Below are 14,382 nucleotides of genomic sequence, written 5' to 3'. Positions count from 1 at the left end.
CCATATTGTATTTTCCAAGCTTTTAGCCTACACTATTCAGAAAAAATAAGCAAACTAACACGTCCAGATTAAATAATCATTCTGATGTTGTTGTGTTTGCAACATTTGAACTGTGTTGGAAAATGTAAGTATACATATCAAACTGTAATCACTCAAACAATAACTCCTCTGGGATTATAATAACTGTTTTACTTGTCCGGCATATTGCAGACTTCCAGCATAAGATCACCGTGCAGGCTTCGCCCTCCATGGACAAAAGGCGGAGCCTTCACAGTACCAGCTCCTCTCCTCCCAGCAGTCCCACACTTATCCCTCGTCTACGAGCCATTCAGCGTAAGTTCACTTTGTGTTTTTGCATATTAAAGAGTCCCTCAGGTTTTCTTAGTTGTGCTTACTGTCCTACCTTGAGTCCAGCCTGCTCAAGTGTAAAAGAACCAAAGAAATCACATCAGCTCTGAGAATTTCACAGGAACTGGGAACATGGGAACAGTATCATGCACAATGACTAGAGCCATGTGAACAAAAGCTCCAGAGGTAGAGCCAGTTGTTTGAACAGTTTTATAAAGATGTTAGTCACACACCAACGCCCCTGCAATAACTGGGACAAATTCCTCTTGTGCATTTATGGTAGGTGATAATACAGATAGGGGTCTTCTCTGTAACATAGGAGGCACTGAAAAATCAGAGTACTAGAAAAAAGACGTACATTTTTATACAGATCCATGTGTTTAAACTTAGTCTTAATTGATGCTTTGAGCTACAAGATTAGACAGAAGGTCTGTGCTATCCAAGGAGGAGGTGTGTTTTAGAAGCCTGTATTTAGTTCACACAGGATTGTACACTTGATGAGGAATCATGTATTTGCAGTTGTGTACACTGTTTTACCTCAGCATTTTATTAAATCTTTATGCATAGCCATATGATACATAACAATTGAATAACAGCCCTGTTGACATGGACACCTATTTCTTGCACATTTTAAAGTCAGTTTTATTTGCACCAGCCATAAATTTCATTCATACATATAAGTGTAAATGTTTATTCCAACAGATAAACATTTAGACTTATTTATGGCAGCACTGGCTGAAGTACTCCACCTTCTGTTTTGTAGCATTAAATGCTCTGTTTCACAGTGCTCAGGCTGTAACATGTGCATTTCCCTCCTCAGTGACATCCCACAGGCCGAGGGACAGTTTGTATGTTTACCAACAGGATGTTGATTTGACCAGTGAGGTGTCAGCCTACTCTGGGTTCAGGAGGAAAGGCAAGGAGACTGGCTTCGCTCATGCAGCGTGAGGCGTTGCCTGTAGCACTGAGTGCCGTGTGTTACGTGTGGCTAACTTTAAGTGTTGAAAGTGGTTGAAGTTTCCCATCAGTGATTTTTCTCTTGCAGATTGACAGCATTTATCTGATGTGTGGATCATAACAAGACTTTGGTGTTTTCTACTTGTAAAAATGTTTTCATCAACCTTAAAATCAAATAAATTAACTACACAGTTTATGCTGCAGACATGGGCCGCGGAGCTGTTTATCTTTTTTTTTTTTTTAATTGTCTTTGAATTCCACAAATGAATTTGGTGGCAGCTTTCTTTGGCCCTTGTCTGATGCTGTGACATAATTGGTTGATGCTGCTTTTGCTGAAGTTCATAACAACTTCACAACCAACCAATACCAGTAAGAGGATCTTAAAACAACACTGGTATTGGTTGTTGTTTTTCTTCTTGAATTGTTCTATGCAAAATTAATATACACCTGATTATCACTGTCATGATTATGATATTCACTCTGAATCTTCCTGAATTAGACATTAAATTAAAAGACTCGAAAGCCATCTAGTGTATAACTTTTGAACAACAGTACTCCAGGGGTTCGGTGTTTACCTAATGTTTTTTAAGTACAGTGGTCCCTCACTATAACGCGGTTCACCTTTCGCGGCCTCGCTGTTTCCCGGATTTTTTGGGGGTGCAATTTTGCATGGTTTTGTTTTTTTTCTTACAACGCATTGTGTTCTGCATCCTGATTGGCTGTAGACCATTGTCAATCAATCTCGTGCCATGTCTCCTGTACAGTACAGAATGCATTCAGCTTGTCAAATTTACATAAATCTTCGATCGCTAGCAGTGTGACTCTGAAGTGCTGCACTGTATGTTTGTAAGTTTTCCCCCCAACAAACACAACAAGGTCGGCGAAACGTTTTGCACCGTCAAAGGCACCCGCGGGAGCCTTTGGTTTCATTCTATAATACTGGACTTATTTTTCTACAAAGGTTTGAACTTTGAGAGTCTTTAAACAAGAGAGAAAAGTGTGAAAATGTTCATGTCTGTCTGAGAAAAGTGTATAAAGTGTGTAGCGAGGGGTTTTACAGCCTTAAAACATCTATAATAATTGTAAAAATAAAGTTGGCTACTATGTGGATTTCACCTATCATGGTTTATTTTTGGAACGTAACTCCCGCGATAAACGAGGGACCACTGTACTTCATAATGCTTCTATGGATTGATTAATACCAGGATTGTACAGATGGCAGAAAACATTTAATAATCCTACTAACATGTCTACTCCATATTTCGTGTGAGGACTGTCTTTTGGTCAACAGCAGCTTGCAGGAGTTGATTGACTGGTTTGTTTATTTGTAAAACGTAACAATCCATGCATTTACAGTTACTCAAGATGAGAGCAACCGTACGTGGGGCCGCAGCTCCCCCTTCAGGCCAGAGGAGTTTGATGACGTGAAAAAGGGAATCAAGAAGAAAGGAAGAACCTGGGGACCCAGTTCAGTACAGAGCAAAGAGAGGCCTGCTGCCGCTCAGAGGTGAAGTGTGTTTACACACAGGAAAAAAAAAAGCAGGACAGTCACGTTTTACTCACGCTGTGTAGTTGAAGACTTCAAAACAAGCTTGTCTATGTCCAATTTTCAAAGTGATGAAATAGTTTTTGACTCTTCTTTGTGTATCTGATCCATGCTACATTTGCAGAGTCAAAAAAAAGTAAAGAAGTCATCATTTGTATGCTTCTCTAAAGGACTGCAGTGCAGATGGTCAAACATCTCAAAGTCTCATACAATTTAAAAAAGCAAAAAACGTTCTGTTCGCTGGCACATGAAAGACACTCAAATAGAAAATGTAACATTGCATTCGCACAGGGATGGTGAAGTGAACATAATATATACAAAAATCTAAACAATTGTAATTTATAATCAATCCTTTTATAAAAATATATAGATGTTAATAATCTCTGTACGTGTGATAATGTTTGTGCAAAGTTTCGCTCAGATTGGCCAACCCGTTAAAGAGGCGATGAGGTATATACAGACAAATGATCATATGCTACGATCATTATAGTAAGAGGATGGAAAGTGGCTTGCACTGTGCTGCACTCTGAAACTCATCCGTCCAATAATGGTTGCATCGCATGGGCACAGTGTGACACACATATTTGTCACAAATAGAAAAGTAGGATGACAGGGAGTCTTTGTGGCCAGATGTCTGCACAGTTACAGTGCATTTTTATTTTTTTTCTTTATATATGTAACTAATTCTGCAGTGTACCTCATGTATAGAGTGCGTCCTCTATCAGATGGCAGTAACCCGTGGTCCACCAGCCTGGTGAAGTCCCAGAAGTCTGTCCCTCTTGCTGCCCTGTTTGCCGAACAAGGTGAGCTAAAACTGTCAAGTGGTGACATTAAATTTGTTTAAATGGTGCTTGGATTTATAAGGAGCAGGTATTTATTGATATTTCCACTTCTGTGTTTTTAGCAGGGAACGGTAAAGATGAGACTTTCTCCCAGGAATGTTCTGACAGCAGCTCCAAACCAAAGCAGCTCAAGTTCCCCAACCAGGTGTACATCGATCTACCTCTGTGGAGGGACGAGCAGCAGACTCAGATTTGCCCTGGTGGAAACTGCGGGACAGGAGATGCTGGAGTGGGATTAGCAGGTCAGAGCGGCCAACCAGAGACTCCAGACGACCCATATACCACCACATCCACTTCATCCACCTCAACTACCCCACAGCTTACACCCACCAACAGCCTGAAAAGGACATCAGGTCGCCGCAAGACCGACGCTGTGCTGTATGGCTGCGGTTCGCTGCTGGCTTCGGTTGTGCTCGGTTATGACATCAGGGAGGCCCTGAAAAACTCAGCTGCTGGCGAAGACTGCGAGCCCCCGAAAGAGGAGAAAGAGAAGAAAAAGAAAGAGGGCCTGTTTCAACGTGCAACCCGTTTCCGCCGCAGCACCTCACCACCAAACGGTCGCTCCCGTAAAGACGAGGGAATGTCAAACCACAACTCCCCCCAACCTGTCAATCTTATTTCCATGTCAGCCATCATGGAATACAACTCCACCAAGTGTCTCTTACAGTCTGAAGCGGAGATGTCGGAGTCTAACCCTGTGAAGGCTGAGCATGTGGCTGTCAATCATCACACAGAGCCATCCAGATGCAGCCCAGCAGCAGTTCCAGAAGGCCAGAGTAACAAGACTGCAGCTAAAACGCAGACAGCGGTGCAAAGCCAGCCGCCAGAGCAGACCAACCACAACCCAGCAGCACGTCTACGCAGAAAGAAATACACCACCAACCACAACAGTGAGTAACTAACAAAAAGTGAGAAAACTTGTATATACAGGTTTAAAAAGGATTCCCACTCCAAAAATGTATCTCCCTGTTTGTTCACAGCCAATGGCCTGCCCGCTCTGCCTCCTCCAGTCACACAAAAGAAGCAGGAGAAACAAGAGAAAGAGAAGGATGGAGGGCCAGAAAGAGAGGCCTTCACAAGACCGCGGCCAGTATCACTCAGGGCCAAACCCCACACCTGGGCTCTGCTGCGAGGACGCAACAAAAGCTACTCCCTGGGTCACTATTCCGGAGAAAAGACGGCGCAGAACCTAAACGTGATGCTGTCCTCAGAGGTAGGGATGGGCTGCTCCCTGCTGGACGTGGACACCGAGGGCCAGAAACGAGACTGCACCGTGCCGCTCTGCCGGATTCAAAGCTCTCCCGCACGGCCCTCTGTCTTTGAGCTGGACAAAGAGTTCCTCTCTTAGAAGTCTCGAGAAGCGATCTGCTTGCTGGTGGTTGTAGCTTGTTCCTCACAGCCTAGAATGTTCAGAACATACACACACAGAACTCCTGGAGGGTTTAGGACCAGGCTGCCTTTGTTTCTATTTGATGAAGTTCTATACAGAGCAATAGAAACGGCTTTGTCGCAGTTCTAGCACATATTCTATGTTCTAGACTACAGCAGAGTCTGAGGCTTCTAGAAAATTCCTGAGTCACAGGTGTTCTAGTGTGTTTCTTTCTAGTACACACACACACACACACACACACGGGGTTCTGAAACCAAGGCAGAACTTTCCAGAGATGGATCAGCAGCTCTTCCTGTGATCATCTCGGTGCTTGACTGCCGCCTTTGTTTCCCCTCATCCTTTCCTCGCTCTTGTCACCCCCCCACCCCCACCCCCCTTTTCCTTTCTCGTTCTATCGGTGCAGCTAAACGTTGACCGCTGCTGCAGCTTTCTCAACACAATACCCTCACCTTTTTATTTATATATATATTTTTATAGGTAATTTAATATGAAGAGACTTGACCTTACCTTAGAAACCAACAGGACACACATTCCATGTCAGTTTCGAAAAAGTGTGATCACGCTTTTAGATTTTTTTTTTTTTTTTTGACTTAAAAATCATGCATGCATGTACCCTTAAAATGTTGAACAAAAATATACTATGCCTTGTTTGTAAATATTTCTTTTAGTCCTTTATCGGCCTAATGCTGGCAGTTTTGTTTTCTTTTATATGGCATTAATGCTGTTTTATGACTGAGGCAGCAATGCTGCAGTACAGTTTGTTCTTGGGCAATAGATTCGGGTTTTTGAAGAGTCCGTGGAGTAGTCGAGAAATGTGTCTGTTAATTTGTGTTCATGAAGAAAAATGTTTTCTTTTTTGTTTGTGTGTATGCACAAAAACACCTGCCACACAGTCTGAGGGGAGTTTATGAGGTTCATGAACACAAATTGTAGTGTAGTCCACCCTAGGAAGGGGAAGATGGTGGCATTCACTTAAGAGATACGATTCATGTTTTTATGGTTAAGATTCAGACCAAAATCTTACGTTTAGGTTTAAACACAGATTGTGGTTTAGGTTCAAATAAAACAGCTGAGCCATGTTTTAAAGCTCTGTTACACTTCCTTTTGAAACACTTGAGTTTTGCAGTCGGGGTTACTGTCACATATTTAATTGCTGTCCATGAGTACACAGGAACAGATCACATTTCTGGACTACATCACGTGTTACCATGAGGCCACGCTGTCTCAAGGTAGATTACATGCTGGACCCGGGTAGAGATGCATGTGTGTTTCCACCCAGAATTCCCTGAATATTTTAGAGATGCGGGTAGAAAACTGGAAGTCCTACAAAGCAGACCTGGAATCTTCTCATTTAGGAGTTGTGGTCATGTGTTGATAATATGGAATATGGAGTATTTATAGATGTTTTTTCTTTGTTAAAATTGTCTTTATTTGGCACACTGCAGCAGAGCGGGAGGAACGCATCAGCCGTGAATGTTCATGTGAGGGAAAACCCAAATAAACTGCTTGGATATTTAGGATTTCTACAAAGCCCATAAATGTGCACACAGGAGAGTGTTTACTTACCGTTTAGAGCATCAACTGCACAAAACTGCAATACTTGTACTGTAAACCTGATAAATGTGTGCCTTTTCAGCTTTGTCGTTTAAAAGCTCGGTCACTCAGAGTCATAGAAAGCCCCAGTTTGGTTGGTTTGATTCTGTGATAGCGCTGTTACATGTAACTGGTTTTAACGTTTAGTTGAGTCAGGTTGTCGGTTGTATCTGTTTCTCTTTGTACACTTTTTATACAATGTTAAGCAAAAGGTTTTTGCATTTAGAAAATATTCAGAGTAAAGACACCGTTTGCCTTTCATGATCATGCTAGTTTTCCTCAGTATTCACAAAGGGCTTTGAATGTTGATTTGTCAACAGACTTGTGTGAACTTGACAGTATGCAGAGCTGATAATGAAGGATATATGCTGGACCCAATGCCACCTGTAATTGTTTAGTGTTGATTGTTCTCCCCCAAGTAATTTGAATATAAAAGTGGCCCACTCAAGTATTAATTTACTAAAAGATATGAATTTCCAAATGGTGTAAATATAACTGATTGCTCATGTGTATCTCACTGTGGCATTTTATAATTTCCTGTGTTGCTGTGTTTTATGACCACTGAATTCAGAGCAGCTCTAAACACTGTAAAGGGCCTTACTGATCATAAAGCTGTTAAAAGTGAACGCTAGGGTTTTTTTTGTTTTTTTTTTTTAATAAATTAAGGGCATCTTTAAACACCAGCATGCACTGCTGCTATAACACTGCAGACCTGAAACATTCCCAGACACACATGCCAATATATTTTACAAACTGCAGCAATAATATTCGTGAATCCAGACACGGCACATTCAGGCTGTGTGGCTACAGGACCAAAATTCAGCTCTATCAGCACTAAGGCCTCTCAGTCCTCAGGACCAAAACTACTAAATGAACTAGCTGCTAGTGAGGAGTTCCTACAAAGAAGGCGACTCCACATGAAAACGCCACAAAGATTCTCAGTGTGAAGCACTGTAGCTGAAAGACCCACCGCCTTCCCAATCAAATGAGAACTTCCTGTTAAATGCAGTGCTTCCTTTAAATCACTGAACGCGTGTCACGCTGACTGTGTCAGATTGAGCTTAGAGTACGTCTGTTTCAGTGAGCGCTGTTTGATATCATTACAGTATTTGTCATTTCATGCCTGATTGATCAAGAGTATCCAGTTTATCAATGTTTTCAATAAAGTCTAAGTGGAGACTAATGTCATTGGTTTGTCTTTTTTTTTGTTTTTTCAAACACAGTTTAAAATATTATTTCAGTTGTTTGTGTCATCTGAAGATGATTTATGGGGATTCGATTCAACTAGTAGTTCTGCATCATGTTCAAAAGTTCCCAAAGATGCTGTGAAACCCTCAAAAAGCTGAAAGCTGCCTCTGCCTACAGGAGCAAACCCACCAAAGCGTGGCACAAAGACTGGATGGTTAAAGGACGGGGCCCAGATTCAAAGACAAGACAGTAAAGTTCATGGGATGTTCTTTTTTTTCACAGCTATGAATGTGAAAGTAGCAACAACACAAGACTTAAAAAATAAATTTTGACGCAGTGAGGTGAAGCTATTGTTGGTGAAGACCCAAATCCCAAACCTACACCATCAGAACATGGATTTTTATTATTATTATTTTCCAAAGTCCTGCCATTCAGGGTAAAAGAAAAGAAAGTTATCATTCTTACAGACAACCATCAAAAACACATGGTTTGAAGCTCAAGTGCAAGTCAGTCACCCCTGATGACCTCAGAAGGTTCAGTTACTACTTTTAAATCTTCCTTAACAAGCAAGCTAAGTGCACAGATTATATTATTATATGACACATAGGTATAAAAAATATCGTAGGTTTTTTTTTCTTATATTTGATTTCAAAGTATTGTGTAGACTCCTAGCAACAGTTAAAAAGTCTGAATCTTGAAATCTGAAGGCACCACTATGGTGACTCTGTCCTTTAAGTTTGTATTCACTGCCGTCTTGGAATAAATCTAAACTACCACAACAGGAACACCAGGAAAAAAAACACTTCAGGTTTTAGAATCAAAGTTGCTGTTTCTGCATATTACTGAGCTTTAATAAAAAAACAACAACTATATATTCATGGCTGCACAAACAGGCGTAACACTATACCTTTGTAGGAAATAAAATACAAAGAGGAGAAGACGATGAGAAAACTGCGAAAACACCACCAGCTTTACTGTTTGTACAAAAAGGGTCCAACTTACAGGACGGAGGTCAATTTCAACAGTGGATTTTATTTGTAGTGTGATACATTTGGCACAGTACAGTTTTTTCTTTACAAAAAACTCTTAAAGACGTTAAAGCAGCATTCGCTGATCCTCACTGCTGGACTGCATGCGAGAGGAATGAGGAAACAGACATAAGTTGAAAATATATCTTGACCATGTGTGAATGAGCACACCAGATTGCAATAATATTTTAATGATTTATGGAGAGGAAAAGCTGCCTGTCACCACTTTTGACTGCCCGTTAGATAGAAAACTCCAAAACAGGAGCTCTGGCTGCGATCAGTAGATGAATCTACCGGGTGGCTCTTAAGTTCAGAATATTTTTGCCATGAATAGAAAAATTAAAAAAAAAATACTCTTAAGTTTAAAAAAACAAAAGCAATTCTCTTCTGGTGAACGTGAAAGTTTGCCTTCATATGAGATCTTTAATGCTTTGTACAATAAAGTGCATCACTTTTACTTGCACGGATGTGTGTGGCTGTGGCCGTCGAGGTAGCGATGGATATTTAAAGCTGAAGGGATGGCCGACGCTGTGTCTGCAGAAAATAGAATAGAATAGAATTCAGCTTTATTGTCATTGCACATGTCACAAGTACAAGGCAACGAAATGCAGAGAGAAGGAAATCAGCAAACGGAGCAGTTCTGTTTTGTCTCTCTAAAAGATCTAAATATAGTGAAAAGGGTGGGGTGAGCTGGGGTAATTATTGTCATCATGTACAGACTCTCATGATAGGATTTCTCCTCCAGGAGTTTCTTTTCCCGTCCCTCCCTCTATCTCAAAGCTTCAGGCGATTGTAATGTGACAAATGATACTAGACGTCTCATCTGGGTGATCTTTTGTTGCAGCAGTATTGTTGGTCATCAACAATACTCTCCAACGGGTCTGTGTGCAGGCAACAAAAACACACACCTGCAACAGTTTCTCACAGATAAGGCGGCTTTGCGCTGTGGCAGGAATCTGCATCTGTGTTGATAATCTACAGGAGCTAGATACGTCTTTACCCTGCAGCCGGCACGACATGATACGATACGATGATGTGATATGAGGGAATGTGTTTTCATACCTGTGTTGTCAGAGGGTAGTGACGCATTTCAGAGAGCTGCGGTCGCTGTGCTTGCCCTGCAGAGGGAGGACGATCTGAGCTTGGAGGCAGTATTCTTCTCTGTGATTCAGGTCCTTCAGAGTCAGCTTGTGAGAACAGCACTTCATGTCAAACACCTCCTAAAGGAGAGAGCGATAAAGAGAGACAGTGAGTGTCCACCAGCCCTCAGCGGTAATGGGCGGCTGGAAGCAACAGATGGTGCAGTTTGACAGAAAATTTCAAGAACTACAGGCGGAAAAAATACAAGTTGTTTTGTTCTTCTTTTTGTTGTTGTTCTTGTTTTGTCAATTATGTTTTGCTGCTCTTCCTCTTCTTCCTTCTCTATTTTGGAACTGTGCACCGATTCCACTGTAACCTTTCAATTTTATTTGTTCTAAGCTCCAGAAAAAAAACAAATACATTTTTGCATGCTGCTGTGACGGTGACTGTTTGTGTTTGTGGAAAAAACAAACTGCACGCCACCTTCTCTAAAGTGAGTATTTGAGTGTCACAAATGAATTGACAATGAATAATTTACTAATGTTTACAGTGAAACCTCCTAGAGAAAAAAAGATGTAATCCGGTGCTTATCATAGAGAAAATGCAGTGATTATTAATTATTATTTCATTCTTAAATGTTGAAACGTGTGCTGAAATTGGGGAAATGTAAAGATTTCAGCATGTTCAGCTGTTCTGACTTAAATTCCCAATTAAGTGTGATTAATTTATCACGAGTGCACAAATCAAACACAGTTTTCCATGGAATTACATTCAGGATGTAATGAGTCTAAAATAAACCCAGCCTAATCAGCGTGGAGATGGATGCGCAGCAGGGTGTTTGGTGTGAGTGTGTGTGCGTGTGTGTGCGTACGTACTTCTTCTTCACTGGGGTGTATTAAGTAGATCTTGTAGTACAAATTGCTGTGCAGCTTCCGGACCAGCTCTCGGGGGGGCTTCACTCGGACCACAATGGCTGGTTGTTCGGTTACATTCAGTCTCAGCACAGGGGGGCTGATTTTGGCTGCATGGGAAACAAATTTCTTTGAGCTTATCCGCAGAGCGATGAACACACACTTGTGAGAGCGTGAAGCAACGCAGAGGAGAAGAGAGGAAGCAGCGGAGAGTATGCTGCTGTTGTTTTTAACTTAAAGAGGGAAGTCTAAAGAAGTCATGTGACTGTGATTCGATTGCAAGACAATGCAACCTGAACTTTGGAGCTTTTTTATCTGACATTAGTTATATATATAGTTTGGAGAGTTCAGGTAGAGCATTTTTTTTAACTTAACTTAGATCTTTGTTATGCTCTATTTAAATGGCTGAACCAGCTCATGAGTGTCTGCGCGCCTGCCTTCAGGCTGTGCTTGCTGCCATACGTTCCTGCATCAGTTTGGGGAAGTGAGAATGAACGGAAAGAGGATGCAGACAATGATGCGAGAAGTTGTGTAAACACTCACTGTCCCAACGTGGGCTGAATCTGGGGGAGAGGGCCCAGGCTGATTTGCTGCTGGTGGCCACAGACACAGCACCAACTCTGGCGTAGTACCACTCTCTGGGCTCAGAGGTCACTTCGCTGAGGTCACAGTGGTGCTTCCGGATCTTTTGACAGCCTGGCACATCGATCCACTCGGGCTCGCCGTAACTATGGGAGAAGACACAAACACAGAGGATGGTTATTTCATCCTGTGCAACCTACCCAGCATCCTACTGAGGGTGCTGGAATAATATTAACACAGATACTCTGACTCTGATACTCAGATTAGAAATATTCTACACTCCAATTGCATTCATGTTAAACATTCACATCTTTTCTAGAGTTCTGCTGCTGACATCTCACAGATTCAGAAGCTGGAGGTTTCGTCACTCTCCAACCGAAATTCATTGAACCAACAGCAAGAAGATCAAAACTACGTTTCACGTTTGAAAAAACGTCGTCATGAATTCCCTCTTACTTTTGCAGTTTTGCTTCCACCACCATAAAAATCACACTTCCTCCACAGCTCTCTCTCTCTCAGTGTACTTCGAGACCAGTTTCCGATCTCAAATCTCAGTTTTCTGCGTTATACCGTTGTGTTCAGTGCTGTCGGCCGCCGTTTTGTTTTGTCTTTTTCAAAAATGACCGCTGACAAGAAAGCCTCATTTCTGCTGTTCAATACCGAAGAAATGTAAACTTTTACAAATTATGCCAAACTGCAAAAGCTTATTTGTGTCTCTAATAAAACCTCCATAACTTTGCTCTGCTTCACTTCAGCAGCATCAGGTAATGTTTATATATTGATTCGTGATTTTTTTCCATTTTTGATCTACTGCAGATTATTTTTAAGGCGGTTATCTGCTATAAAAAGCCAGGACTTGAAAATCTCCTTCATGTTTTTCTGTGTTTTATCCTCCGTTACAACGGAGTCTGCTGAGATGCTTACACCTCTGATGAAGTCTGACAAGCGTCAGCTTTGTTTTTATACCTAGATATTAAAAAATATGGATATGTACTGACAAATGATCAGAATTATAATGTTTCTAACTGTCTCAGTGGAATTGAATCGAATCAAATCGAATAGGGACCTTGTGAATCAGAATTGAATCTGTTATAGAAATCAAAATTGATACCCAGTCCTACTCCAAAACTCAGCAAAAAAACTATGTCAGGAGCTTCGTGGCACGAGTTAGTACTTTAGTCCATGTAGTCTAATTCAGTAAGTTCCACCTTAACTGCAAAACACTTCATTTGCTGATACATCAGCAATAATGATACATGATCCGATGTAATGCAGAAGAGGCAATGTTTCGCTGCTGAATGAATGCTTTTATTTTGATATTTTGAATATCATGCAGGACTGTTACTTGTAAAAGAGTGTTGCTTCCTTTTTTGTAGTTAAAACTGTGCTCCTGCACGTGTGTATGTGTGTGTGTCCTCTCACATCTTCCACTGGACGTTGTACTGCAGAGAAGAGTTCGTGGTGGGTGGTGTCCAGTTCAGGATGTTTTTATAGTCCACTGAGTCAAACCTCACCTGGCTGGGTCGAGGCAGTATCACTGGAAGTGTGAAAAAACAATGAAGAACAGTATGGGTTTATGCAAAGATAATGTCCATACATCACATACACAGAATAGCAGTATAGTAAATACAGTAAAGGTAAATGACAGCATATAATATCCGTTAATTTTACACTCTGAAAGGCACTAAAACCCAGAATTTAGTAAGAGTTTTCTAAGCTTTTCCCATTACGCTGCATGGATTTTATAGAGGGCAACTTGCAAAGAAGAAGATGATTTTAACATTTCTCAAAGATCAACAGCAGTTCCTGTCCAAACTTAACACACTACAGTTAAATTATTAGTAAAAAACAAACAAAAAAAACCCAACAAACACACAAAACAATACAAATGACTTTCATGGCAAAAATCATCTCTCATCTCTTTTTCTCACACCGCTGTCTGTTATTCTTTCTGAACAAACACAGCAGTGTCGGACCACCTTTGTTTTCATTCCCAACAATAACATTACACTTCATTCTTTATTTCAACAAGTCTAGACATTGATAATCACTCAAAAAGTGTGTTTCAGTTGTTCAGGATTTATTAATGAATTTTAGACTAGGGAAAAGGTAATGAAAAAGTTGATTTCTAGCAGAAGATGCTGTAAGTTCTCCTATTGGTTGGTTTGGTTTTCTGTGGCACCAGAAAATGTAAAGTTATACTTCTTGGTTTTATTATGGGAGCAGTGAGGTGAGGCAGATGTAAATCAGCCTAACTTTAGAGCAAGAACAGCCCTAAACCACATGTTTTACATGGAAATAAAAATACAGAGAAATAAATTCTAAGAAGTTACCTTGTGCTGTGACAGAGATGCCCAAGTTGCCCAGCAGCGCTGCTCCAAGCAGGAGAGATGTCATGGTGTTTATGTGGTTTGTGGACGACCAACGTACAAATGTTCACAACGAGCCACACTGGACTGGTGCTGTTGGAAACACCCTTGCCTTTAACCTGCCATCAACTTCCCCTAATGTTCCTTATATGGCATTTTGGACACAGATATAGGATATAGTGTTACTTTTTTGATGTAATAAGATGGTTTTTTTTTTTTCCTGTGTTTTGTACAGAAGTACAAATCGTACAAAAGGATCCATAACAAAAAAGTGTCAGATCACGTTACCCGTGTGCCACCCTAATGTGTGCTAAAGTATTGAATATCATGACTTTGCTGGGTCATTCCTGCCAAAGTCAATTTTAAAACACAAAAGACACAAAGCTCTTACAATAGCAGTAAACCTGAGAATACTTGAGTCCCCCCCCTCATTCTTTGTATTCTGCTAGGAAAATGGGTTTACTGAAACTCCTTTTACTGCATTGGCTGTGTGTTTAGGATTTTTGTCGTGGTTAAAAATTAAGCTGTTGCCAATCTGATGCTTGCGA

General features: G+C 41.0%; 2 protein-coding genes across 4 annotated transcripts in view; one reads left to right on the top strand and one right to left on the bottom strand.

The window, feature by feature from the left end:
• Nucleotides 1-7,846, top strand: part of map3k21 (mitogen-activated protein kinase kinase kinase 21) — a 30,896-nt gene extending 23,050 nt beyond the window's left edge. For 2 of the 3 annotated variants that reach the window (XM_063492000.1, XM_063492002.1), the window contains exons 6-10: nucleotides 211-333; nucleotides 2,662-2,812; nucleotides 3,560-3,654; nucleotides 3,756-4,583; nucleotides 4,674-7,846. In XM_063492000.1, coding sequence (XP_063348070.1) covers nucleotides 211-333; nucleotides 2,662-2,812; nucleotides 3,560-3,654; nucleotides 3,756-4,583; nucleotides 4,674-5,041 — 1,565 coding nt within the window. In that variant the 3' untranslated portion in view covers nucleotides 5,042-7,846. The remainder of the gene's footprint in view (nucleotides 1-210; nucleotides 334-2,661; nucleotides 2,813-3,559; nucleotides 3,655-3,755; nucleotides 4,584-4,673) is intronic. The other variant, XM_063492001.1, reaches the window with a different exon arrangement.
• Nucleotides 7,847-8,694: 848 nt separating this feature from the next.
• il22ra2 (interleukin 22 receptor, alpha 2) lies at nucleotides 8,695-13,923 on the bottom strand. Its single transcript, XM_063492015.1, has 6 exons — nucleotides 13,799-13,923; nucleotides 12,888-13,002; nucleotides 11,427-11,611; nucleotides 10,848-10,993; nucleotides 9,955-10,112; nucleotides 8,695-9,426 (listed from the first exon to the last, which is right to left on the bottom strand). The coding sequence occupies exons 1-5, from the start codon at nucleotides 13,860-13,862 to the stop codon at nucleotides 9,963-9,965; spliced, it is 660 nt and encodes a 219-aa protein (XP_063348085.1). The 5' UTR covers nucleotides 13,863-13,923; the 3' UTR covers nucleotides 8,695-9,426; nucleotides 9,955-9,962.
• Nucleotides 13,924-14,382: the final 459 nt, after the last annotated feature.

Source organism: Pelmatolapia mariae, linkage group LG13 (assembly GCF_036321145.2).
Source record: "Pelmatolapia mariae isolate MD_Pm_ZW linkage group LG13, Pm_UMD_F_2, whole genome shotgun sequence".
Classification (NCBI taxonomy): Eukaryota; Metazoa; Chordata; class Actinopteri; order Cichliformes; family Cichlidae; genus Pelmatolapia; species Pelmatolapia mariae.
The sequence above is the reverse complement of the archived record's forward strand: the minus strand, read 5'-3'. Positions and strand labels throughout refer to the sequence as shown.

Bases quoted from the DNA above. Each gene is read 5' to 3' on its own strand.
- il22ra2 (XM_063492015.1), bottom strand. From the start codon at position 13,862: ATGACATCTCTCCTGCTTGGAGCAGCGCTGCTGGGCAACTTGGGCATC. The intron at 11,612-12,887 runs GTGAGAGGACAC...CTTCTCCCATAG, and splicing joins TACAACGTCCAGTGGAAGAT to TTACGGCGAGCCCGAGTGGA. The intron at 10,113-10,847 runs GTACGTACGCAC...TCTCTCCTTTAG, and splicing joins TACACCCCAGTGAAGAAGAA to GAGGTGTTTGACATGAAGTG.